Source organism: Hirsutella rhossiliensis (assembly GCF_020360975.1).
Source record: "Hirsutella rhossiliensis strain HR02 chromosome Unknown scaffold00001, whole genome shotgun sequence".
NCBI classification, from domain to species: Eukaryota; Fungi; Ascomycota; class Sordariomycetes; order Hypocreales; family Ophiocordycipitaceae; genus Hirsutella; species Hirsutella rhossiliensis.
The window spans coordinates 5,975,297-6,001,670 of record NW_025408667.1 but is presented as its reverse complement, the minus strand read 5'-3'; the positions used below and the strand labels follow the sequence as shown (position 1 = coordinate 6,001,670).

The 26,374-nt window shown below is 51.8% G+C and overlaps 5 protein-coding genes across 5 annotated transcripts; 3 read left to right on the top strand and 2 right to left on the bottom strand.

Annotated features, from left to right (window-relative positions):
- Positions 1-14,387: 14,387 nt before the first annotated feature.
- HRG_00739 (Endonuclease/exonuclease/phosphatase) lies at positions 14,388-15,376 on the top strand (the record flags this gene model as incomplete). The annotated part of the gene is made up of 4 exons (XM_044859210.1): positions 14,388-14,404; positions 14,453-14,602; positions 14,634-14,732; positions 14,899-15,376. 4 exons carry the CDS (start codon positions 14,388-14,390, stop codon positions 15,374-15,376), a joined length of 744 nt encoding a protein of 247 aa, XP_044725610.1.
- A 749-nt stretch (positions 15,377-16,125) lies between these two features.
- On the bottom strand, positions 16,126-19,223 carry HRG_00738 (tc5 transposase DNA-binding domain-containing protein; the record flags this gene model as incomplete). The annotated part of the gene is made up of 4 exons (XM_044859209.1): positions 16,126-16,433; positions 16,811-17,383; positions 17,554-17,568; positions 18,644-19,223. 4 exons carry the CDS (start codon positions 19,221-19,223, stop codon positions 16,126-16,128), a joined length of 1,476 nt encoding a protein of 491 aa, XP_044725609.1.
- Positions 19,224-19,752: 529 nt separating this feature from the next.
- HRG_00737 (DDE superfamily endonuclease domain-containing protein) lies at positions 19,753-20,747 on the top strand (the record flags this gene model as incomplete). Its single annotated transcript, XM_044859208.1, has 4 exons — positions 19,753-20,275; positions 20,330-20,589; positions 20,648-20,670; positions 20,720-20,747. The coding sequence occupies 4 exons, from the start codon at positions 19,753-19,755 to the stop codon at positions 20,745-20,747; spliced, it is 834 nt and encodes a 277-aa protein (XP_044725608.1).
- Positions 20,748-21,608: 861 nt separating this feature from the next.
- Positions 21,609-22,853, bottom strand: HRG_00736 (Ribonuclease H-like protein; the record flags this gene model as incomplete). The annotated part of the gene is made up of 2 exons (XM_044859207.1): positions 21,609-22,400; positions 22,464-22,853. The coding sequence occupies 2 exons, from the start codon at positions 22,851-22,853 to the stop codon at positions 21,609-21,611; spliced, it is 1,182 nt and encodes a 393-aa protein (XP_044725607.1).
- A 1,614-nt stretch (positions 22,854-24,467) lies between these two features.
- Positions 24,468-24,995, top strand: HRG_00735 (uncharacterized protein; the record flags this gene model as incomplete). Its single annotated transcript, XM_044859206.1, has 1 exon — positions 24,468-24,995. The coding sequence occupies one exon, from the start codon at positions 24,468-24,470 to the stop codon at positions 24,993-24,995; it is 528 nt and encodes a 175-aa protein (XP_044725606.1).
- Positions 24,996-26,374: the final 1,379 nt, after the last annotated feature.

The following is a 26,374-nucleotide window of genomic DNA, read 5'->3' as shown; positions in this document are numbered from 1 at the left end:
CGCTACAGTCTGCTTCTACGAAGGTTGGCCTCTCGAAATCCCATTGAGTAAGAATAGGGCGTTCGTAAATAGCGTCTTTAGTGTCTGGAACGCCATATCGTGCTCGTCCGTCCACTTGAACTTAGTCCCCTTTCCTGTTAGTGCTGTTAGGGTGCAGTTATTTCCGAGGCTTGCGGTATAAATATCCGGTAGTAGTTAACGAATCCTAGAAAACTGCGCACCCCTTCTGGGTAACGGGGACTGCCCACTCGACTATTGCTCGTATCTTGTCGGGATCTGCCTGAATGCCAATTCCTGCGTGAATAATGAATCCTAGGTACTTAATCCGCTTGACTCCAAATTCGCATTTCTCCGGGTCTAGGTGTAGTCCATGCTCGGCGAGGCGTTCTAAAACTAACCGTACCTTCCGGAAATGGTCTTCTGCTCCCGCTCGAATAGATAAGTATATCGTCCATATAAGCAGAGGCGAACTCGTCGAGGTAGTCTCGTAGGATACCGTTAATATACCGCTGGAAGGTTGCTGGCGCGCCACTTAGCCCGAACGGGGTAACCATCCATTCGAAGAGACCGTACCGGGTGCGGAACGCTGTCTTCCACTCGTCTCCTTCTGCAACCCGTACTTTATGGAACGCTTGTACCACGTCGACCTTAGTGAACCACTTCGCATCTTTTAGGTTGCGAAGTGTGTCCCTATTAGAGGAAGGGGTAACGGTCCGACTTAGTGATTGCGTTCAACGCTCTGTAGTCACAACAGAATCGCAGCCCGCCACCTGGTTTCCTCACAAACAGGACTGGAGCTGCTGCTTCTGAACTGCTTGCACGGATAAATCCTTTATCCACTAGGTCTCGTAGAGTCTTCTTAAGAACCAGGAGTTCCTCTCGTGACATACCGTATAGTGCTCCATACGGTAGTGGTAACTGCTGGCCATTCGGGTCCTCCTTGATTCTGATTTCGTGGTCTATGCCTGGCTTATGAGGATTCAGCTTATCAGCTTCCTTCTTCATAAATAGAGGCAGTAAATCGTGGAACCGCTGGGGTATCGTTCGGCGTAGCTCTGCTTCTGACATGGGTTTCTTTGGTGATAACGCCCTTTCGATATCCTTCATGCTGATAGCGAAAATCGCCGTGGCAGCTGCCTCTCTTCCTTCCTGCTTGCGGATCCTTTCAAAGTAACCCACAAAGGTACTGGCTAGTACGTGCTTTGCTTCTTCGAACTCCTTGGCTTTCGCAGAATATTCTCCTTCCCCGAGGTGATCTACCCAGTCTTGTGTAGGTTCATGCCATAGTCGTTTCTCGTGGGGCACTGAGTACGACTTTGTGTGGCATAACCAGGGTTTTCCTAGGATTAGGGGGAATTCCAATCGGGGCACCACGTAGGCACAGATCGTCTGTATGTGGCCGTTGACCTCCATTGATAGCCATACGAGGCCCTAATCGTTGCTCCTTCCATTGCCCCTGATGCTCCTGTAATAGCTCGCGGTGCTATTTCCACTATAGGAACTTCCAACTTTTCGACGACTTCTTCGTCAACCGCGGCGTAGCACTGGCATCCCTCGTCTACGAGTGAGGAGAAGAGATTGGTCCTATTGATAATGCTTCGAATTATTGTAGGACCAACTTCCATTTTCCTGAGAACTTCTCTTCTTTGCCACTGCTCCGTTCTTTGGCCTCGAGACCCGTCTTTGTTTCGAGGCTACGCATTTCCGAGAGGGATGGGGTCTCGCTAAGTCCTGACTCTTCCTCACTAGAGTCGTTACCATCATCTTCCAGCAAGGGCATGATCCTAGCGGTGCGGACTTTTACATCCCTCGACCGGCTAGGGTCCTGTCCTGGCGAGTAGGGGCAAGCGGCAATGAAATGGGTGTTGTCGCCGCAGCGGAGACAACGACCCTCGTCACGGCGTTTATTCCGTTCGTCCTCGGATACCCACCTCGCCCGTTGCTTCCGTCCTGACCTAGGCTGGAAGCGAACCGTCTTGCTCGTTCCACTTGACCCCTGGCCGTTCGCCCGTCCTCTCTGACCCTGCCCCTGAGTGCGTGTAACCGTCATTATTACGTCGCCGTCATGGTCGCGTGCGTCACGTGCGTTCTGCTCGGCGGGTAACGTTGCTGACGGTGCCGGGGTGTTGTCGTTACCGGCGACCTGGATGTTGCCGATGCCTGATGCCTGCCCTTGGTCACGTTGCCCGCGGGAGCCCTGCTTCCTCTGCAACGCCTTAAACTTCGCGGTGTGCTCGAACGCCCAAGCAATCGGGTGTAGACGTTGGATGTACTCGTTGTAGTCCTTCGGCATGATAACCGGGACTAGTTGCTCACGGAGAGCAGGAGAGATCGAGTTCCGTAGCCATGCGAGCTTGGAAGCATTATCCCAGCTCGCGCCGCCCGCTTTGGTCAATGTTTCCTCGAATTCAGGAGGAACTTCCCAAACTCTTGGCTGTCTCGTTGAATGAGGTGCGCAGCCTGTCCTGCGCCCTCTCTGTCTGCTGCACGCTGCCGAACGTCTGGGCTAGGTGCGAGAAGAATTTCCGGGGTCTGGGTTGCCCTTCGCTCTCTTGCCTCCAAAAACCCTCGACTCTCCTCATCATCTGATCCGGCAAGGTCTGCAGGATCTCGTACCACACGACGTTGTTATTGCCGTTTAGGCCCTCCTCTTCGTCGGTATTGTACTTAAATACCAGACGGTCGAGGTAGAAGTGGAAGGACTCGGGTTGACCGTTCCACTTCGGCCAAGTCATCGGCTTGCGCTTCTTGCCACGGTCCATTTCCTGGGCTGCTTCCGGCCTCGGTTCGACGGGTAAGATCGCCGGGGTACTGAGCACCCCCGGGCTGGGTGTCAACGGTGGCGCTGCTAGGCCTAGCCCGGTGAACATCTTCCGCAGTTCTTCGTCTCCCGCGATCCCAGATAAGATCTGCAAGAGCTCTTGCTCCTTCCTCCATCGGCTCGTTGCGCCGCCGGTCGCGGTGCCCTGCATAACTACTATTGTCCTCCATCTTGTTCGTCCGTCTCGTCGTCCGATCGATCGTCCGTCTCGTCGTTTAGCCTATCGCCTGTCTTGCTGTCTGTCCTGCTGACTGTCCTGCTGTCTGTCCTGCTGTCTGTCCTGCTGTCTGTCCTGCTGTCTGTCCTGCTGTCTGTCCTTCTGTCTGTCCTGTCTTTTGTTAACTGGTAGCTCAATATGTTACAGGGTCAGCACTGTTAGCACAGGTGCTGGGCGTTATTGATGTAAATTGAGCTACAAAGAGTGTAAAGGGGAGACGTGTCTACATCGCTCCCTTTAGGAGTCGTGTCCGTGGCGCTCGCACGTGACTAGTCTGGCCATGCCAGATCTACACATCGGGGCGTAGCCCCTTACACCAAGTAATGCTTAGACGGGGGCGCCTCTACGCAGACCAGATTTTTGGTGGAAGTTAAAAAGTCGGATGAATGGATGTGGAGAACATTAACAACACCCGTCTCAGATCTCTGGCAAGTGAAGTGTCTGGAAAAAGAGCAAGTTAAGATCGCCACAGCAGCCCAAGGCCTTTTATGCCCTGGCTGCCTGCCGACAACGACCTAGCTCTTGCAGCCTTATCTTGGCTTGGACAGGGGACAAATGGATTTGCACCCTACGCAGTCGTATCTTTCCCGTGTTGGCGGTAGATGGATATACCGGTACGCCGCTGCATAAGCGTTACTGAACCACCTAGACCAATTTGCCCTTCAATTTATGGCCTCGCACATCTTTGAGCTACGGATGGTCAATTAAATGGCATCGATCCCATTCTGCCATCAGCACAACTTTGCGTCGCGCTTCCGAGAGAGAGAGAATCTCTGCCAAGCCGGTTCTCATCGAAATTGCCGGCTATTGGGAGAGACTGGATGTCTCTAGAAGATTCCATGGTCATGTCTACCTCTTTCAGCTATATCTATGTAAGACCTAGCCTTTCACCCCTTTCTATAAGTAGAGACAACGACAAGACCATTGAACCTTTCCTGAGAGCCCATGCGCGCGGAAAACGTTGACCACCAGAAAACAGCCGTTTCAAGTCGTGTAAAGCTTTGCCATAGCTCCTGCGTGACTTAGACCAGGACCAGACCTGGCTTCCAGCCTCGGCTTCATATAATCAGACAAAGTTTTATCGACTGGCTGTGATGGTTGGTGGTGTCCTGTCTGCGTGGAGGCCTGGACGACTTTCATGAGTTTTGGATCGCTGGGATTTCCCATGAGCACCAGCCGGAGAGCAGCACGCACTGCTTGATCAACTACAACAAGCCCGTTCGTCGGGTAGCCTTGGGTGAGAAAAATGTGGAAATCTTCGAGATAGTCCTTGTCGATAGGCCCGTCGAGGATTACATCGTGAGCGCGTTGAGGGTATTTCGTTATCCGTCCCATGGCAATAACAAGCTGAATTAGCTCGGTTTGGCAACATGGTTTTAGAAACTCTCTCTTGGCGAAAGACAAGAAAGGTTCGGGAGCTAAATCCTTATTAAGCATATTGTACATGCTTTGATCTTCGTTCTGGCCCGATGGAATGCCACGGAATCTTATGTGTACCGGTTCTGGCCCAGTCTTGGAGTGACATTCTGAGGGCTGTATCGGCTGGGCTTGGACGTCAGAGCTATCGTCGACATTGTTTTTGTCTTTCAGTCTCCTGTTTCTATCTTTGAGTCAGTGGGTTGCTTAGAAGTTTGAACGCGACTATTCTCGATAACGTACAGGTAGAAGCAATCGCTTAAATCATCGTCGGAACCTACAGTCCTCCCGTGGATACGGCGTAGATGAGCAAAGAAATTGTCTTTTCTTTTCCAAATCTTCGTTGGATGGCTTGTCTCTCTTGTAGTACAGTTGGGACAGGTATACCATTTTCCGGGTAGAGAGAGCTCGGCATGGACGGTCGTGAGGTGCCGCTGGAGATCAGCGTTGGAGCCGAACCCGTCCTGTGACCTGGCACAGCCATAATAGGGGCATTTGAAAGGCTTTTCGTGGATCCTGTTATGTTTTCTGGCTCGTGTTAACTGCATCACCTGAATGATCGTGAGGATTAAGCACACTTACTTGAATATAGAAAGAGTCTTGCACACGCAATGACATGTCTCGCATCGGAAAACCCCTCGGCTTGATGGGTATGGGTGCAAGACCATTGAAAGCAAATCGTCGGACGAAAGGGCAGATCGCCTTGTTTCAATGCAATGACGGAGGGAAAGTGCCTGCTTGGTAACAAAGTTGAAACGTTGCTTCTTTAGATAGAAAAGTAGTAAACCCTACAGTCAGTCTTTTCCCGAGGAAAGCATTTCATTAACAGGTGCAAAAGGAGAAGGCCGGACTGTTACTTGTAAAAGCCAAAGTAAGCAAACTGCAGATACGGTGGAAAACAAGGGCCGACAAGGATTTGTTTCACGGCTCCCGCCTTCATCGAGTGGGCATCCTGTATGTTTGATAAACCCTGCAGCCGGACAACGCATGGCGTCAGCTAGAGGCTAGGAAGCGCTCCCGGTCAGCTAGTCAACCACCAATGGTGTCTAGGACCTTGTAGCCCTGAATTTCCATTCTCTTCGTAAGGGCTGAGACCTGCAGTGAAATCCAAATTTAGTGTAATCCCCTCGGCTGGGACACCGACATGGACCGCACGATCTCAGTAGGCAACATCGACAAATGCCACAAATCGAAAAACACGCCATTCGTCTCCCCAATTATCCTCCTTAGCTGACTGAGATGCAACGATTTACGAAGTACAGAAAAGAGTGTCGCAAATTTAAAAAGACGCCTTCACGGCCTTACATGGTTCGTTCTTGCCGTGGCATCTTCGTCTATAGCCCTCAAGTATTCACTCGCACATCGCTCCAGTTTTTCAAGGCCCATCTCCTTCGCTGTCTCTTTAGCCGATCGAAAAAGTTGCCGCTGCGTGGGTTAGTTCCCAATCGATGCTACTTGTGAACGAGAACTTACAAATGCACCCTCAGTCTCAATGGGATCAAAACAGCCGTCCTCGTAAAGACTGTACCTGTGAGAAATCTCTATATACTCGGCCACCGGGTATGGGGGGTCTCCTCCGAGTGTACTTGGGGATCCAAGCTGTCCCAGAAATTGTGCAATCGCCTGGAGATCCTGGTGTGAAAGTTCTGATGAGCACTTTTGTGCAAACTCGCTTGCTGTCTCGGCATTCCCTTCAAGTTTCTTGGCTAGTGCCCGCATAATTCCAAAAACAGTAACCTGGAGAACGACGGTAGGGATATCTAGCTGCATTCCAGAAGAATGGCTAATTGATTCGAGGGGGGGCTCGGATTGGGATTTGATGGTCTCTTCAATACAGTTCGTCTTCAGCTTGCGCTCACTCGCAATGTTTGACTCGCCTGCAGTACTGGCCGAGACCCCTATGTCGTTCACTTCAGCCAAACGCCTGTTGTAGCCATGATAAATCACAAATTCGTTCTCACCATCGCCCTGAAATTGGGGCCGTTGAGCGACTGCGGTGGCATGGGAGTGAAGACCGGGCTGTTCCTGGGCAGCCGAAGAACCTTTCGGACATGCAGAGGAGCCGAGAGGAAACTCGGGTTGCGACATCGTCTCCCAGAAAGTCGAGTGTATGTATAAGGCTGTGTGTGAATAGATCATGTAGTTGATAGAAGCACTGGGAAACACAGTATGATAGCAGGATAGGCAAACATCCACACCAGCGGTCTAGTTTTTGATGGCGCCTCACAAGCGGAAGGATGGAATGGGGCCAAATGCAAGCAATGTCACAAATAGCGGCCCCGAGCCATATTTATGCCCCCGATCACACACTGACCACAAACCACGGTCAGGGTGCCCGGCTGCCCCTGTACTGATGAGACACGAAACTGCGCCTGATAATGCATACTTTATGAATCAAGATGCTTATACGGAGCTTGGGAGTATCGCAATATCTCGCCTTTCTCACCCTATGGGGCGAACATGTAGGCTCTCCTTGAACCCTTGCTATGGGTAGAGGCATCACCAACACCCCATGTAACGGGCCCAAGCCTGCAGAGCAAATAGGCCTCAGGCTACCTCACCAAGCTTTACCTAGAAGAGGAATGGTGAGCCGGTCGGTTAGTTGGAACACGTCTTGGGGGTCGCTCATTTCGATGCAGGTCTTACATAGGTTACCTTCTTCTTCCGAAGTTGATGCCTACATGGGCAGCCGTCCCCTTGTCATGAGGCTTCGTACGCTGCAAGCTTCGCCACCTCCCGACCTTCCCATGCGTATGCATACATATTGCCACTTGGGGCTAAGACGAGGGAAGAGAAATCAACAGGCAGAATCCTGCGTCACGCCCAACCCCTGACTCCACTGCAGGAGAGCTGCGGGCCGGTCTGCATGATGCAGAAGAGGCGGTCCGCCTAGTCACTCTTAGTCCCGGCGCCTGTTCAGAATGTGGTTGCTGATGGATTTGGAGAAATAGCCGATGTGATCGGCGCGTAGATGCAGAAGCCGGAGATGTCCTGGTCATGGATACACGAACCATCTGGTGCAAGGAATGGTTGAATACTCAGGCTGACTTCCAGGGGGTGGCTCACAGGCATCAGCCAAGCAACAGCGGACTTCTGCCCCGAAAGAGGAATAAGGTGCACAAGGCAGCTAGCCGAAGGATGCCATGGGATGGCCAAAGTTGCACTACAGAGAACTTACGGGATGATTTGCTGGAGCCCATATTAGGAGTCACGGAAAGCTCGACCAGGACAGCTCGTTCACAGTCGCGGGGAGAATAGAGAAACTTAAGCACCGATCCACCCCATGTCCTCCGTCCCCCATCGCTCTCGTATTCTTGTAGCTCTCAGAAGGCCAAGGAACGGCAACATTCCCACCAAGAACCTCTTGCCTGCCATGTCGACTGACTCCCTCTCGACGACCCAGGAGCATACGAGATCATCTGGTACGGGGTCGATTGCATGTGGACAAACTGGCCAACTGCGTGCTCTCGGCAGGCTTCTATGTCCTGAGTCGCCAACACCGGAGGTTTGGGACGCCGTGACCCAATATAACGACGCCAGCCAAGGCGACAAACGTGCGCAAGATGAGATTGCAAAGTCACCTACAGCCGACACGCAGCCAACACTCGCACCTAGCGAGCTTCGAGAGACTGATCACTATTCCTCTTGCAGCGACGGGAAGGAGAATTGTTCTCCTGGACTTGCATTCCAGGTCACTGTGTCGAGTGCCTGCCATCGAGTAGAGGCCCACTGTTCTATCGATAGCGGACAGGGCGAAGAAGTTGAACTGGATTTCACTCTCCCTCATCGCAAGCCAGTTAATATCACCATGAGATTCTGTCAGTATTATCTTCGAGGGTCTTCACGACACACCAGGCAACGCGAGCAGAAATTCCATGACGGAGTCTCCGGGAGGATGAATGCGGAGTTTCAAGCGCCTGAGCGAAGATGGCAAACTCCTGGACAGGGGCACAGGCGGCAACGAGCTTATAGGTCTCGAAGGAGCAAGCGAGGGGCCTTGCAAGTCTTGCAGACTAGATGAACGTATTAAGTTTTAATCATGAGTCTTCACCAGCCCCTGAAATGGTATTGGTCCCTGGATGCCTCCTCCATTAAATATCTGTTCCACGAGCCAGCGTTAACATCTTCGCTTGCCTTCATGTAAGGCTTCTTCGGAAATTGCCTCAAATTCAGCGTATCTTGCAATACGTGCTGATGATTGAACACAGTGTCGGTTACGAATGTCCCTTGCTGCCTTTCTTGCACGAGTCCAAATCGGAGAGAGTCAGTCAACTCGGTCGTAATCATGCTACGACGAGTTGTTAGTGGCGATAGAGGTGCCGTGACTTTCCCACGGTCGCATGTAGCTAGAGTGTCTTGAACGTTGGATCGAGGCCCCTCGCTGCTGCGCTTGTCTGAGGTTGCCTGTTGCTCTCTTTCACTCTCCAGCATAAGTGTGATGAGTGATTGTCGCTGCCTTGTCCCAGGACGGGGCGAAGAATGCTGGAATAGGTGCGAATCCATGATCGGCTCGCCACTATCACCAGAACTGTAGCCGTCGATAGTAAACTCGTCGTCCTCCCCATTCTCAGATACAATTGATGCTTCGTTCGTGCATGTGGGCAGGGCACGTCTGAACGCCTGAACACCTTCCATAACGTGGATTTCGGAGCCAGGCGAGCCGGTTGTCTTGAGCAAGCCCTTCTCCGAGGAGGTGCTTGTTTTGCACATGGCTTTCAAACGACTGGTAGAAGGATGCGCGAACTCAGATATGTTTGCTTGAGGAGCGTGCTTCATTAGCTGAACTGAAGATAATACATACAAGATGAATTACGCGGAAGGCATGGCTTCCTTTAATGCTTTGGAAGGCACCTTCGCCCGCGCTTCCAACTATGGAAGGATTACTTGAAGCGTTTTGCATCGACTAATGCGGCATGAGCGTGTGGCCCAAACTTGGGACGCTTAAATTGAAGGAATTAGCAGTAGGCAGAGGGCTGACAGTGATCTAAATCACCGTCGCTCTAATTGAGTGCCCTCAGAATTATACCAGGTGCTCTGTCGACCGTTCAGTGCCGGATTTTATCACTACAGATAGTTGTATCTCCATCCCTCTTTCTACCCATTTTCTCTGGCGCTCTCTTATCATACTGTCTAGAGGTACTGCTGGCATAAATAAAATCGCCAGACAAAGTCCACACTGACCTCCAAACTGGTGTCTCACCCAGCCAGTCACAGAACACACTAGGAGCACAGATGATGCTAGGAACACCAATCCGCTTACTGCTCCAAGCCACGGCATCCCCTGGTTTGACGTCGGCTGCTCTGGCTGAGGCTGGTTAGAGTGCCGGCCAAAACGACGGAAACACTGTGTCTTCCTCCATATCGCCATAACCATAATAACGGTAGTCAAGTGAGACACCATTGGAGCAGCCCACCAGTATTCGACACCAGACCGCCTAAGTTGCCAGACGGTCGCCCCAATAAAGGGAAGGTGAAAGACTAATACTAGTCCGAAAATGATGATTCTCGCCTTAATGGAGGTGCCAGGCTCGATGGCGTGAGGAAAAAAGGCATAAATCAAGGGATCGACAACTTGAATAAGCTGTAAATCATGAGTATATCGGGGAGGTAGTTAGACAGACTTGAATGGGAAGTACCTCGATGATGTCGACGCATAACATGGTGACCCCTTTCCAGGCCGTGAAGAAGGGGTAGGCAAGGACGTTTGGTAGGAGTGCATTTCTCGCACTGCCAAACAAAGCGGCGAATATCAGTCCGATACCCAAGAGGAGACAGGCCGTGAAAATCAACGCCCAAGCTCGCCTACGCGAAGCTTCTCGTGGCTTGACTCTGATCATCCAGTCCAGGTAAGGGGCCAGGAAGATCGTGGTCACGGCGAACACGACGCCGGCCTCGGTGACCTCTTTCATGCCAATCTCGTCATGCATGTCGAATTGCGGCAACCTTGAACGATGGAGTGAGCGGAATTCGGACTTAGAGCAATGAGAATATGAGCACCGGGCTTGCCTGGAACAAGACGTGCTTTATATAATGTCAAGCATAGCAGCGATGTTGGTACCTGGAAGGTAAAGCTTGTATTAAGAGAGCCACAGGACGCAAACGGGCAGACATACCTAGAGTGAGGTGGTAATGGGTGCTTTGTGCATAGTAAGGTTACACCGTCATTGCCTTGAGAAGGGGCTATAGTTGATATAATGATTTACATATATGAAGCAAGTGAGCTTCCTCCACATTAAAACAGCCCTAGTCAGAGTAGGGTGGGTGTAACGGCACGTCTTCAACTGGTCAATGCGGTTGGCCCCCAGTTGCGAGGCCATCCAGTATCTCGGCATCAGCAGCAGTGCATAAAACCAGGTCCATGCACTCTAGCTTGCATGCGTCTAAGTTCGCCTTGACTAGGGAGGTCGGAACGCCATGGGCCTGCGCAAAGGGCGGCTTAGCCGGGTCTGCAGCCAGATGAACGTGAACGTGACGACACCATGAGCTCTCTGTTGGAGATGGACAAAACAAGGAAGGCCAAAGACACGAGCAAAGGGTGCCGTTGCTCCATTCCACATTGGGGTTTGTGAGATAACAGCGCGGCTGTAGGAAGCGTGACTCTCAACTGTGACAATTCCGCAAGGTGGGCTTCGTACTGGCTTGCAGATCCAAGAACCTGGCTCTCACCCGGTCGTCCCTGGTCTCGGCCTCGTCGGAGTTGTTGGCCATGGGCATTAAGACAAGGCAGGAACACAGGATAGCACACTGAGAAGAAAAAGAAACTAATTACTTGGTGATTCCTCCCGGCTTGTTCGTCTCCTCAAGAATAATCTCCATCGCCCTTTCTAAAAGTGCGCTGCCCTTATCGCTGTCTAACTCATGAACCGAACACCATCCTTGACCTTCAATGAAAACCGCGCTCGCGCCGCAACTTGCTAATTTGACAAATCTTTTGAAGTCTTCCTGCCATATTCTGCGCATACTTCTTTCCATCTCGGCGCTGATGCTCTTGGGAACAGGGATGCCCACTCCCACGCCCAATGTGAAAGGCCCCCAAAAGTTTCTATCCTCACTGAGCCTTCGACAGTACCAGTAACGAAGTAAAGACGATTCATCTTTGAGGTTGTGGAAATTATCGTGGAGTCTTTTGTCCTGCACGCATGTCTTGCAAGTATCGGTGATGATCTGAAAGGGCTGGACTCCAAGTCGGCACGGCTGGTTATGGGTGCATTTCTTCTGATTAACCTCGTTGAGGTGACCGCACCTAATCGAGCCTTGTGTGATAATGTGTGATTCCATATTTTCGCTTTAGGTAGCTCGTTCAACTTATAGACCACTTAGAATGGTGATGGCTGTGTCCGTTTATGCGCCGCTCGAGGCCTTATATGTCAGGAATCCAGCTCCGCAACTGTCAGCACTCTCTCTGCGCCTACATTGTGAGGAAGAGCTAATGCATCAAATAGAAGCTGTCGCAGGGCTTGAAGTCTCATTGCGATGCTATGTCCATGGCTGTGTCACCTGCAGCGTACCGTTACATGCAGGGTGCAAGCCCGGTACAAGATCGATCACGCATGACGTACGGCTGCGGCAGAGAAATACTGCGACATGGAGGGGAGGGGAGGGGTGAGCGACGAAGCTGGATTCTAGCCTTCCGATCGTCTACGGTACCTTCGTGGTTTCATATTCACATGTGAGCAAGGCCGGACAATAGGTACCTAACGGTGATTGTGATCCAAACGGTGCGGGGAAGAAGAACTTGGAAAGGTTGAAGAGGCTGCCACGACCAGTGCAGATACGGTTGCTGGATCTCCGACTTATGGAAATGTGAATCGGAAACGGAAACAACTTTGCTGTGTCCATGTATGTGTCCTGGATAACCTTATACATCGCATATTTAACTTTCCAGCCAGCAATCTCTGCGCCTATATCGGGAAGGTGAGCTAAATTTTGCCAAGAAGCTGTTCCGTGACTTGCAATATCGCTGCTTTGCCTGGCCGCCGGCATACAGTACGCGTTCGATCCGGGAAAGCCGCGCCAATGCAGGTGGGGTTTGCCTAAGGAAAAAACCAACTTGAGTAATATGTGATATATGTGTGAAAGAGATGTGAAAGATCTGCTGATAGGGCTGCCTCGGCAAGAAAATTAATGTGATATTCACGTGGATTATACGTGGCATATGTGTGAAAGATACATGGAAGAACCGTAGGTGGGTCTGCCTCGGTAAAAGCTCAGCTGACATCAGGCCCAGGCCGGCCTCCCATTTACTTCCCCGCCTCCGCCAACTCCTATTTCGGGTCATTCCAATTTTCACACGTATTTCACATTCTTTTCACATCATTCCATGCTGCCTGTCTTAATATGCGTACAGTATCCCTTGAGCAAGCACTTCGCCAACTCCGCGATTTTTGTCACAGAATCAACTGCGATGGGTTGAAACAGCACCATAAACGTCGCGTCGAAGAAATCTTGCGGCTGCTCAAACTACCAGTACCAATCTCATCGGCCACTCGTGAGGATCTCTATCAACGGTTTTTGAGCCACGCCCAAACAGTCTGCGGGCTGGAAGGGACCGCTTTGTGCGCTGCTGGGCTCGGGAAAACAGCCATCATTGAAATGAAAAGCACCTATAGGTGGCAACTACCCTCGAGACTGACGGAGGCAAAGTTGGAGTGTCTTGCTCTGCGAAGCTTCCTTTCCAGTTCAAACGAGCGTCAGTCAAATGCCATGTTGAGGAGTGGTTCATGCTAATACGAAGTAGAAACGAACACCACCTTCGGGCAAGGTGGTGGCTCTCTTCAGCTTGAGGACATTTCCACAGAGTCTGCGCGAAGTGATGGTTCGCATTTCCCAATAGCACTCCTATTTACCATGAAGCAGTATGTTAACGTACGTTTGCAGTCGACAATTCTCGGGTCTCCGATCCCTCGGGCCAGGCACGTCCGACTATTGCAAACCTAACGTATGCACAACTCTTTGGATTCCTCCAACAACATACCGAATCCAGCAATCTGCAAATGATTTGTCCTTTGTTTGGGCAACCTCTTCCTTCCATTGACCTAGGTCTGGATGCCACCGTTGGAAAGCAGGCAACGGTTCAATTTTCTCTCAGGGCAAGTGAGGCACTGATTGAGTATATCCGTATGTCAGAGGCGGTTGAAAAACCGCACTGATGGCCTCTGATAAAAGCGACAGCTCTGACCTGGTTCGATATAGACAATGTAGGACTCGTTCCCCTGTCCAGTTACGACGTTGGAGATAGGATCGCTGTTAACCCTGACAGCCCCCCATTCGCAATCTTGTCTTACAAGAATTGCGCGCACTGAGGGGCTTGCCTTGTCCAAATCTTTGCATACCGTCCACTCCTGGTCAAGCTTCACTTGGTAGCCCAGCTGTATTATGATTAGCAGAGAATCATGAATGGGAATCAAACTTGATTTACCCTCTGCTCTACCATAATTTCAAGCGCAGCGTCATCATGAGATATTTTTGTGGCTTGCGTTACTTGCGGGCCCTCCACGGAGGTCATTCCCGGCCGAGTCCTTTCCCCCTCCTTGCCCTTTGTATGGTCGGTATCGCGAGACGGTACTTGCCCAGAAGGCATGCTCAGATGCGCCTTCGGTAAGGCATTTGAAAGATGCAAAGGCGACAACCCAGCGTTCTGTAAGCGGCGATGAAAACCTGTGGCTGCGAGTGCGATTGCGAGGTCGAAGGTCGCGGGGTAAAAATCGCGAGGCTCCCAGGAGTAGTGTCAGTCAAAGAACGATATCCTAGATCAGAGAACTCGAGCTCACCGTCAGAGAAATACGTACGCCACTGCCTGGGCGTCAACAGGTCATACGATGTTGTGAATGGATAAAGATGTCTTGCGGCCTTATTCTTGGTAGGAAATCGCGGGCGGGGTTCCACGATCTCGCGAATATTGGTAAAGGTTTGTCCGGTCCGACATCCCCCAAAATGGAGCCCGACCGAGAGTAGGGCCGAGGGTAAGGTTAAGGTATGGGTACTAACATGCGCGCTAGGTTTCCACCAAACGCGCCCGTATGTGACATGACGTTGCAGCACCCGCGACCACTCGCGGGCTCCGATATCGCCGACAACCCACAGCCCTACCCTTCGACGTTTGAAGTCTCCCAGCACTTTCGTAGGAACATCCGCAAATGGTACTTCTTGTTCGCGCTGGCTGGGGCGGGCTTATCGTAGGGATTGGGACGCCCAGGGCCCCAGCGCGTCGCAGCCAGAGGGATGCCGCAAGTCACTATTTTTAGCGGTCAAGTATACGGACTACGTTGAGAGGAGAATGTACGTGATAGACCCCTTCCCCCCTGGCCCCTTAATGGAATGCGGGCTACAAGATGAGGAGGATACGTACTACCCGTGCCACGCCCCACTTATTTTCACGTTCGTTCCTCACCAGCTCCATAAGCTGGTGCTAATGCATCGCTGAACCAGCAACGTTTCAGGCAAGAGCAACGACGTTACGACTGCTGCTCAACGAACACACTCGCGTTCGTCAGATCCCAGAAAGGGTTGGAAAGCACTCAAAGCGCATCGATAAAGCATTGCCGGGCAAGCACACCCGCAAGATGTACGACGAGCTAACTAGAAAGGAATCTGAAGTGTTGGTACAACTTCGAACTGGCAAATCACGACTGAATGGCTACCTTTGCAAAATCGGGGCAGTGGAATCGGATGAGTGCACCTGCGGACAGTCGGCGGAAACCGTGGAACATTTCCTCTTTCGATGCAGAAGATGGACGGTACAACGAGAAATCATGCTTCGATATGCTCGCGGAAAGATGGGAAACCTGTCTTTCTTCCTAGGAGGCAAGGCAGAGTCAGACGATGACAAGTGGCAGCCCGATATGGGGGCTGTACGGGCGACAATACAGTTCGCGTTGGCAACGAAACGCTTCAGTATGGACCGACAAGGGACCATGTACTGATCAAGGGATAATCATACTAACACAACAGCCCTCAACTTGGCAGACCGCGCTTCAGTCGCTGAAGGTAGGACGCTGAACACTTGGAGAAACTGACCTTCAAGTAGGCCTGTCATGTCACAGCGAACGAGGCTGGAAACAGATGAAAAGAAGCGTGGGGCTTTGGGTGCGATGGAACCATGTACAGTAGGCACGTAGCTTAGCGTAGTGGCTCTATGGGCACGTCGAGTCCCAAAGCAAGGTTCTCAGACAACCAGCCAGTCTAGAACGAGCACCAGACGAGAACCCTGTGGATTTGAAATTGTCCAGTCTGGCAAGAAAGCTCCCCGTAAGTCCCTGCACATAGAAATGGGCACCCCCCTGTTTTGGGCACCCCAAAAAAATCACGACCATTTTCAACACCATTAATTCAATCCCTTCTCACTGCCCACCACCGTGCACTACGATACAATCGTCACCTATTTCTGAAACCTCAGCTTCGGTTTCATCAGATTCTTCATTCTCAGCTGCGTTCACCTCCTCCTGCGCCCGTCGTATTGCCTCAATATTGGCGAACCTCGAATTCGGGCTCGTGACCACCCTCTTTCTTTTTCGGCTTGACGGCCGCCAATTGTGTTTCCAGTGCCTGAATCTGCAATTGAGCTTTTGCTAAAGGCCATCCTTCTCGTCAAACCCTTTTGTGATCTTCCTGAACAGCAATCTCTTCGTGGGCACGTCGTCGTCTAGCTGGTTGAATTGAACTACCTGAACCTTCAGATCTTGCGAGCGCCTCGGGTCGACCACGCAATCTGGGATGTGTCTGATTGCCAGTCACTGGTGGGTAAGTGGCTATTGAATGCATTGGCCACATTTTTCGCGTTCTTTTGCGTCTGTTGCTGTTCTCCAGCAGAAGAGGGCTCAAAAGTGGCTTCGCCATCGACACCGGCCACAAACCCGTCGCTTTCCAGCCACCCTTGATGTTTGACACAGTGAGCGCTTGCTCGCGTGCTTTCTGGTAGCAGGAAAGAAAGTTTTGCTTGCCGACTGGGCTTGAATCGGTCAGGAGGCTGAGAAATCCGACCTGTTTGCGGTAGTAGTGCTTAAGAGCGGAGAAGACAGACAAATCGAGCGGTTGCAGCACATGAGAGGTATGGGGAGGTAAGAAAGAAGGTGAATCTGATGCTGGTAGCATAGATACATGAAGTCAACCGTCTCGTGACTTCCGTGGCCGTCCAATACTAGCAGTCTTCGCTCCGAAGGGTCGGGTGGCTGGGTTCTTGGAATGAACACCTTTCGAGCCACTCCACCGCAGTTTGGTCCGAAGTCCAGCCGTTCTTTGTCGCAGTGAATTGCCAGTCACTAAAAGTACTGAGATCTTCTGGGAACCACTGTTGCTGGACCGATTTGCCCTTGAAAATGACGGGTGGAGGGAGGAAGGTGCCGGCAGCGGACACGCACTCGATGAACGACGTCCAGACCCGAGAACCAGGCGTCTTCTTTTGTACAGATCGTTTTCAGCACTGCCAACGACCAGGCCATTCTCCCCAAGTCCTTCCATGATGCCTGCTTCATCCATGTTGTACCTGTTCTCCGGCTTAATAGCCAGAATCTCGGAAGGAAGAAATTGTTGAACCAAGGCCGAATTACCTCGGTAGAAGCGCCGTTGACACGCGCAGAGTCTCTGTGATGGCACTTCTGGGTCCGAACTGCAGGATTTCGTCTTAAAAATGCTTGCATCCAGTGTTTTCCGAGCGGTGTGGTCTCCTTTGACGGCGAGCATGCGCTGCGCGAACTGCCTGATCTGCGAGTGAGTGGGAGGAAGGCCCAAGGCGTCCTGAATGAGAATCCATTCGGTAAGTTGCTTTTCCTGTGTCTGAGAAAGCCTCTGAAGAGCAGAAAATGCATCCTTTCTGCATTCGTGACCATGCATGCGATTGTAAAGAGTTGCCCTCAGGACGCCCCAATCGCGAGCAGCCTTCTTGGCGGATCCGCCATTGGCGATTGCCTCAAGGGCGCTGTGAATGTCAGACTCTGTATATTTCATCAGTAGTGGCTTGAAGACACATGCGTCAATTTTTTAGCAGATTGGATGCGTTTCCGCGGTGAAATTTGCTGTTGAAGTTGACGCAGCCGTTTAGGTTGGGCACCCATCTTGGGTGCCCAAAACAGGGGGGTGCCCATTTCTATGTGCAGGGACTTACGTGCAGTAGATGTCACTAAGTTGGTCACATAAGGTCCTCAAGAGCATGCCCTCTGAGGTTCCAGGAGTTGCTTACAAAGGCAGCACCGGCAAAGCCAGTCCCACAGCCGGACGCAGCATCAGTTGCCGTTCCAGCTTTTACTGATCCTCCCCCAAGTGTTCCGGCGGTCCGAGGGCATCATTGCTCGGGGCTACACTGGATCCTCCTGCGGAAGCTGTTCGGCGCTCTCCCGCTGCTGAACCAACCCCATCTGTGCCGCCCTTAGTCTTACCTACTATGCAAGAGTCCCTTATAACTCTCCACTCTCCTGTCGTCCCAGATGGTCCGGTTGGAACTATGCCAAGCTCTGTTGAAGGAGAGCCATGCCGTTTGCGGGAGCCCCCTCTCGATTTACCGCCGAGGTACGACTCGCCACAAGCCATATATGGAAGATACGTTGCCGCAAGGAGCGCGTGGTACGCAGCGCAGCCCACTGGCAATATCACGACCAATCAGCAGTATCGCAGGGCGATGGGGCTCCCACTCAGGTACGACAAGCAGAGTTATGAGTGGTGTCTGGACTACAAACAGATGTCCAAGCGCTGTATCAGCTCAACAGGATCAAGAGAATGGACAAAAGAAGAGATGATGGCGTATTTGGATTGGAGCATGGCGGAGGATGAACGCATTGAAACCCAAGTGGTTAAAGAGATGGGAGATAATCCACTGGCAAACAAGAGAAGAGGCGTGAAAGACATATGGAAGAGCGTTGAAAGGGACAGCAGAGAGCAAAAAGCCTTACATTCGACCGCCGGCTCGGTAGAACAGTGTATTGTAGTCAAACCGTAGACAATTTGTGCTTTATGGCTCTCTAATGCAGACTACAGACCTGGGAACATGCCTGTAAGTTTGCTGTTTCATGGGCCAATGACATCTGCGGTTCTTAGTGGCGCGCCCGGGCGCGCAATTTTATTTGGGCGCCCGGGCGCCCATGTATTGGCCGCCGCTGAACAGGCCTGTATGGAATATGGAATATGGAACGCACCCCGTATGGAAACTTATTCCATACGTATGGAATACACGAGGTGACGTCATCCATTAATTCAGCTACAGGAAGAATCAGATGTTGAGCATCGCCACCTTTCCATCTCGCTAGCCTCCTCCTTCTCCTCTTCACCGGCCAAGTCTACCGGAATACCCTGTGTGATGCCACTCTTAATCCAGCTCTTCATACACTCTGCTCTCTCGATTGTATGACTTCCCAATCGGCATCGATCCCATGATATTGTGCGCCGTGCGCCGGAGAACACTCGCTCTGGCTCGGCCGACATGGCGGGTATGGAGAGGATATCAACGGCCATTTTGGAAAGACGGGGGTATCGCTGTTGCTGCTCCTCTCTTAGCCACCACGCAAGCGGGGAACAGTCAATGGCCACGGGGGGTTCTGCGGTGAAGGACTTGTACTCGTCGAGGTCCCTCATCGCCGGGCTAACGACATCAAGCTCGCGAGCAAGCAGCTCATACTCGTCAGGCGGCTGTAGGTTATCGCGTAGCTCAGGCGTTGTGGTGGTGATTGGTAGTCCCTGATAGTGATCCTCCCAATACTTCTTCACGCCGTCAAGGACTGGTTTGTGCCACGGTTTTGGCCAGTTCTTCTTGATGTGGGCCAAACGCCGCGACGGATGAACCATCATGGCTGCGCTATAGGCAGGACTCTCGTCTGTAAGCTGGTAATATTTGTCAAATATGGCCAATGCAGCTTCTGAGAGAATGGTTGTCACTGTGCTTCTGGAAGGCCTGTGTGTAATGCTTGTGAAGAACACCCATGGTGAAGAGCGTGCGGTCTAGAGTTGCATAGCGGCCCTCCGTCAGTTGGGTAGGGTTGGAGGAAGGCGCGTGTTTCCCGCAAGACTCGCCACTCATTACCATGCCCCACCCCCCTTTGGGTAACACCCCCCTTTGGGTAGCGCAATTGAGAAAACCCTCACCAAAAACCATCAATTTCACTTACACCGATTCCAGCCAGCTTTGAAGATATTCACAAGCCGTCACTTGGAGTAGATAGAGGATTGACTGAATTCTACTTTTTGATGGTTGAACGTTTGTACAGGGGTCTGTGGCCTGTGCGTACCTTGCACGCGAAATTACGATCCAGCCCCCTAATCTCCCTCTGCCTCCTGACGATGATTCTCCTTGTGATTCCTCCACCACCGGGCCAAAATGACCTCAAAGTGGCCTCGACGTGTCTACACGGAGGATGAAATGGCAAATGCTATATTGGACATCACAAAAAATGGCTTGTCGCAGTATCGCGCTGCCCAAAAGTACTACATACCTCAGCAGTCTATTTCCAACAGACTCAAAGGCCAAGCAGCCTTGGCTGATCAAATCCAGCCTCATAAACTCTTGAGTAAGACTCAGGAGGCTATTCTGGTGTCCTGGATCCTCCGTCAAGAGTCTCTCGGCTATGCTCCCTCTCACAGTCAGATCCGCGCCTGTGTCGAAGCTCTTATGAGGCAACTGAACAACGAGCAGACAGTGGGCCGCAATTGGGTCGCCAAATTCATCCATCGCCACCCGGGGATCAAGATCAAGCGTGGAAGACGTCAGGAAGCCAGTAGATTTAACGCTTTCACGCCTCAGGCGGTTCACTGGTACTTCGATATCAGGGAAAAGGAGTATGGATGGATTAAGCCGGAGAATACCGTGAATGTTGACGAAAGCGGTATTATGTCTGGCTTTGGTGAGTTTTTGACTTGCCTTTCATTATTATAACTAACCAAACTCCGTTTTCTAGGTTTGGATAGCCTTGTGGTTGGGAGTGCGGACCCAAAACGGAAGGCCCTTCTGAAAGGACCACAGTCCCGCAACTGGACCTTGTTTATTGAAGCTATCACTGCAGACGGCCGCGCCCTTACTCCTGGCATTATTTTCAAGGGCAAAGAACTCCAGAAGCAGTGGTTCTTGAAGGAATTCGGCAAAATAGCCGACTGGCAGTATATAACTTCGCCTAACGGGTGGACAGATAACCATATTGCTATTGAGTGGCTTGAGAGGGTCTATTTGCCTCAGACGCGGCCAGCCGATGAGTCAGATGCTAGACTGATCATATTAGATGGACATGGAAGCCATGCAACGGTGCGTTTTCATATTTATCTGCCTAGGAATCACTATTAACCGGAACCAGGATGCATGGATGGCCACGTGCTTTTTGAACAACGTTTATTGCTGTTACCTTCCTGCCCACTGCTCTCATGGCCTCAGCCATTGGATAACGGTGTATTCAATTCTATCAAGACGGCATATCGGAAAGAACTTCAGAATTTAACCTGCCTGACTGATTCTGCGCCCGTTGACAAGGTCCATTTTATACGGGCATATGCCAAAGCACGCGAAGTCGGAATGGCCGCAAAGAATATATTGTCCTGCTGGAGGGTCACTGGGAATTGGCCAATCTCACGATGCAAGGCATTGCGGCATGCAGAAATTCACGCAGATATGATAGAGACATCTCCAAAGTCTGCGCCATTTCTGGGGTTTGACGATACTCCAAGAACCAGCCGCCACATTCGAGACATTGGCAAGAACAAGACTCCTAGCACTCGGCGGCGTTTTGCCGTCATAGCTAAAGGCTTTGAAGCTCAAGAACAGACGCTTGCCGAACATAGCACCAGAATTGCGAAGCTGGAGGAAGCAGTGGCTCGGTTGCAGAGAGGCAAGAAGAGGAAAGCAATTACGAACCCGAACAGGCGGTTCATGACTCTTAGTGAAGCTTTGGCAGCTAAGGAAGCTATTCCCCAAATCAGAAGCCAAGAAATACTCGTTGTGGGGAATTCTGACACTGAGGAGGAAGAGGTCTCAGAAGTGGAGACAGCGTCAGTGATCGTGGTCAAGGGAGCACCTAAGTAACTTCCTGTCACCACTAGGTCCGGGAGAGTAGTGAAAAAGCGCCGGAATCAATAGGAGCGTTCATTTCTTTACAAAATGACTTAATTTTTGTATTTATCATTTTAAGTTCTGATCATATTGCATGTAGTTCAAATGTTAGACTTTTGGTGGGGATCTTTTCAAATGCGCTACCCAAAGGGGGGTGTTACCCAAAGGGGGGTGGGGCATGGTATGTGCACAGAGATGTTGTGGACTTTGCCAAGAGGTCCCAAACGACGCCAACCGAGCGCTTGTTGCGCCTTGACCCGTTCGGCGAAATCACTGCCATAGGCAACTGCGTCGTCGCTCTCAATCTGTTCCAGAGCTGCACGTGCGGCTTCTTTGGAGTCCATGAAGAGGAATGCTTGCACAGCGAGGTTGATGACATGGCCATGACAGCGAATCCTCTGCTTCTTTGCCTCCCAGCTGATGCCTTTCCCTCGAAGATGCTCGCTGAGCAACCTGCAAAGCTTGTCATTGGAACCATGGTTATCGCCGGTGTAGAAGCCGATCTTATTCCAGATGTTGTAGTCCTCGAGAACGTGCTGGAGTAGCTTCCATTGCTCAGCTCCACCATGACTTCCCGGTCCATCGAGGCCGGGTAGCTCTGACAGGGCCAGCAACGCCTGCATCGTCTCCTTAGCATCCATATCCACAAATTTGGCGCAAATTCCAAGGAATGCTTTGTGGTTTGGAGCCGACCAAACGTCCGCGGAGAGGTGGAGCTTCGACGGCGACGATTGCAGCTTCCTCCGAAGAATATCCTTGTGCACACAGTAGGAATTGGAGACTAGCTTTTGAATGGAGCCGTGAGATAGACTAATCAGATCCTCCGCAGTGTAGTTCACGGCACAAATGAGCGCGTGCAGTTCTGGCCAAGAGCTGCAGTTGTAGGAGAGATTGCGGACCGTGACGAGCTGCATCAGTGCCTCAAGTGCTGCCTTGCGATTAACCGCAGCTCGAAGTGTTTCCTCTTGCCTCGCTAATTGCTTCGCGGTATTTGCCTCACCAGCCTTAGCGAAGACATCCTGGATAAGGCTGTCGCGCCGTTTCTTGATCGGATGGTCATGGGCAACTAGCTCAATTCCGTGGATCTTGAGCAAATGGCGGCGAAACGTGGTTGAGACGGTCGTGGAAGAGGTGGGATCTCGGCAGTGCATGCAGTAATAAATCTTCTCGTTCTTCCGGGGGCAGCGTGCTGGCTCTGACTCCTGGGGCTCACGGGCGTGTGCCCAAGTGTTCGCGGTTGGCTTGCGCTTTCGGGTCCTGCAGCCGCTGTTGTCGGAGGGATTCAGTGGAACAGATGTTGGGGATGAGCGAAGCTCGATGGTGGACGACGGCGACGCCGCATGGCTAGTAGAGCCACCGGAAATGCGGGAGGACTGCTGAAACATTTCCGGGCCGACCCTATCACGACATGCGTGCTGGGTGCTGACTTCGGCGTGGAAACCTGATGGAATCCTCGCCGGTAACTTGCCTTAATCTTACGGACTACACGACCACTGAGATGGCCCCGGCGGTGTTAACATTTTTCCGCCCGTATTCCATACGTATGGAATACGGATAGTCCGTATGGAATATGGAATATGGAGTATGGAAATTTCCATACTCCACCACTTATTCCATACGAGTATGGATAGAAAGACTGCCGCCCGCCAGTCGACTTGCCTGTTCATCACTCCTTCAACCACGCCACCGCACCATACAAGACTCCATCACCGATTTGACAGATATGGGAACGAAGACGAACTTAACTACGGGACCCCCGGCTCCCCGGTGGTTGGCGGCTGCACGCTCTTGTTCGACGATCAGAGCGAGACGTCTGCGAGCGAGCCCGTCGTTCCGTTGCTGCAGTTGGACAACTGGGACCCTGATCAGTCTTACGACGAGTCTCCCCCCACATGCATTCATTACACGATCGAGAGGAAGCTGCTGCTAAACAGAGGAAAAGCAAATAAGTTGACTAACGATACCGAGAAGGATCTTGTCCTCGAGCCCGGTGCATTCGGAGACAGATGCCTGAAGTCCAAAGTAGAGGATATCTTGGAGAAGACACCGCGCCGGAAATCCTACAAACTTGGCGAGACAAACAGTATCGTATCCGTAACTGAACGCGGTGAGCGTTATTTCACTAAGCGTTGTGATGAATTGGACATAGATTAGGAGGTCATGGTAAGACGACCAGAAGACTGGAGCGGCCTGTTCCGAGCCGGGTTGAGATTTCGTTTATCTGTAATGATATAAACTCGCCTTCTAAAACTAGCTCCAGTACCGGCTCAGCAGAGACTTCCGCTTCCCAGAAGCGCGACGCCAATTTGACCGGAGGAAGTATCCCATAAACTTTAACCTTCCGTAGCTCAAAGATATGCCGAGCCGTAACGAGGGTGACTTAATTAAGTACGTCCAAAAACTTTCACGTAGGGTCGCGCGTCCCATATCGCCGTCACGGCAAAATGACTATTTGAGACGCCAATGTGCATATCCAACCGTCCCCTGTCCGAATCGCCGAGAAGGCTACAAGGGCTGCGCCATGTTTGCATCCGTCTAGATTATAAAAGGATTGGAGCTGCTGGAGCAATTCTTCTGGCTCTCCCCTCCAGAACTCTCCTTGCCAGTCTTCTAAAATCTGTTAATTTTCTCATTTCTCGTTCTCTTACACGCTCACCAATATTCTGCTTAGGGGCGATTATCTCCCCCCCCCCCCTTTTTTTTTACAATCCTTTCCCCCTTCGTTGCTCAAAGAGAGCATTCCAAAACAAAGGAATGTCAAGCCAAATGTCGATCCTCGCAGTAAGTGACATTAACCCCGGTGATATCGTAGACGGGAAAGGCCTTAACTAACAGCAGAGTCCCTGTCTCTTTCTCTGCTCTAGCGCGAGAACAAATTAGCCCGAATTCGAGACAACCAGAGGAGATCGCGCGCCCGACGGAGAGAGTATGTCGAGGATCTCGAACGGCGACTCAGAATATACGAGACTCGGGGCATCGAGGCCTCTACCGAGGTCTAGATGGCCGCGATGAGAGTAGCCGAGGAGAACAAGCAGCTCCAGGAGCTCCTCAACAGGCATGGCATTAGCGACGACCACATCGCCCATTTCTTGCAGTCGGGCACCTTGCCACTTGATTCGAACCAAGGCCAACCCTTTCACGCCGACAACCCTAGGGCCGCTGTCCAATCGCTGCAACAGCTCCTGATGCCGCGACAACTGGCCAGTCTAGATCGAGACTTCTCCCTATCTTTGCCGAGACAGTCGATCCGGGACCCCTCAACCACCAGCGGGTCGACCACGAGTTCGTCTGTCTGGGAGCCGTCGCAGCTCGCGACGTCGTACGGCTACAAACATCACATGGGCGTGGCTACCGCAGTCATGGGATCAGCTGTTCATTTTCCGTATCCACCGACCACCCTATTGAGCCGCGCGAGAACCACGCGACAAGGCCGCGCCTATGGCGGGCAACCGTCCCCGTCGATGCTCGACAGTCCCCGCCAAGCCATGGTAACAACATCGGCTATGTCTCCCGGCGGCCTACGGTAATGCACTTGCATTATTCTGTGCCGAATTATCCAAACGCAGTGATACCACATTGTAATCACCTAGGGAGCACCTACTGACACGCGTTGCTGAGGGCCAGCAGGGGCTTATCGCCAATTTAATGGGTTGTTGGAACATATATTGAAGATCGGCACCGTTGATCGAGGCCCTTGCCAATTCACTCAAGTCTTCTGGTATCTTTCACATAAGAGTAGAACGGACTTCCCTGTCGAGCTTCGTTGTAACCCCTGATGAGAGCTCCAGCGAATCATCCCGTGAGTCATAGCAGTGCAACTCTAGCCGTCTAGTGGCATATGTCTGCCCGGTTGACTCATGTGCCCTCCTCCTCTTTCGGAACTGTGATCCACTAGTGCTCTGCGAGCCACCCCTGAGAGGGAATGCCTAACGGTTGGCCTTACTCTCTGGCCATCCTTACATTAGATGATACGTGCATCCTTGGCCGGAACACCGTCAGCTTGCGCAGTCGCCCCCTTTCTAACGTCATCAGCAGCCAACTATTAAGTAGGAGCAGGGACAGACCTGAATCAGTCAGACTAGCTTGCAGGATCCCCTGTAGTGAGGGTCAGTGGGTGCAGTGAGGCTGCCTGCATGGTAAGGGGCGGGATGCTCAGGTCGGGATTAACAGCTTCAAGAAGCGGGTTAAGTTGGTGAACAAAGCGCAGGTGGTTGCAAGATGTGGTGGTCACATTGCGTCTCCAAATCTGCAAGGCATGGTCGGCCGCGTCCCAGAGACGATTCGTAGGAAGGAAAGTCGGCCCCAGGGTCGTGCCCGGGGAAGCCGGTATGACTAGAGGGCAGTCTGAGTGGCAGTCTCGACTGGGGCTAGAGCCGACCTACCTACCTGCTCCGTGGTTTCGTTGGCTGGGATATTTAACGCCGGGAAGAAGGGGATGTAAGGAGAAAGTTTGCAATGGAGGGGGCATGGGAGAGATGCAAGACGATGAGGCTGGATTCTGGCCTCTTGGTGCACTCATATTGCCTTGTTTCTCTAACCTGTAGCATCAGCGAGTTGTATCCTACACGGCTGAATGAGAAGAGACGTGTAGAGAAGCCAGAGAGGGCGAAATTGACAGGGAAGGATAGCCGCGACGGGAACCGGGTTGCCCATGTCGCCATAATAACTGCGGGAGTAAGAAGTAGTACCTCAGTGAGACATGCGTTACAATTGGGACAAGAACTGGGCATAACGGTTGGAGTTGTTGGTTACCCCCAATCATCTAGCTAGCCCCTGACGACCGTGACGCGCGCACTGCAACACAACCGTGGTTCTCTCAAAGTCAGGGGGGGAAGCATTGCCTCGCCAGCTCTATTCTCATCTACCCGCCATCGATCACAGGTTTCTTTCACCGCCTCCGTTTTCT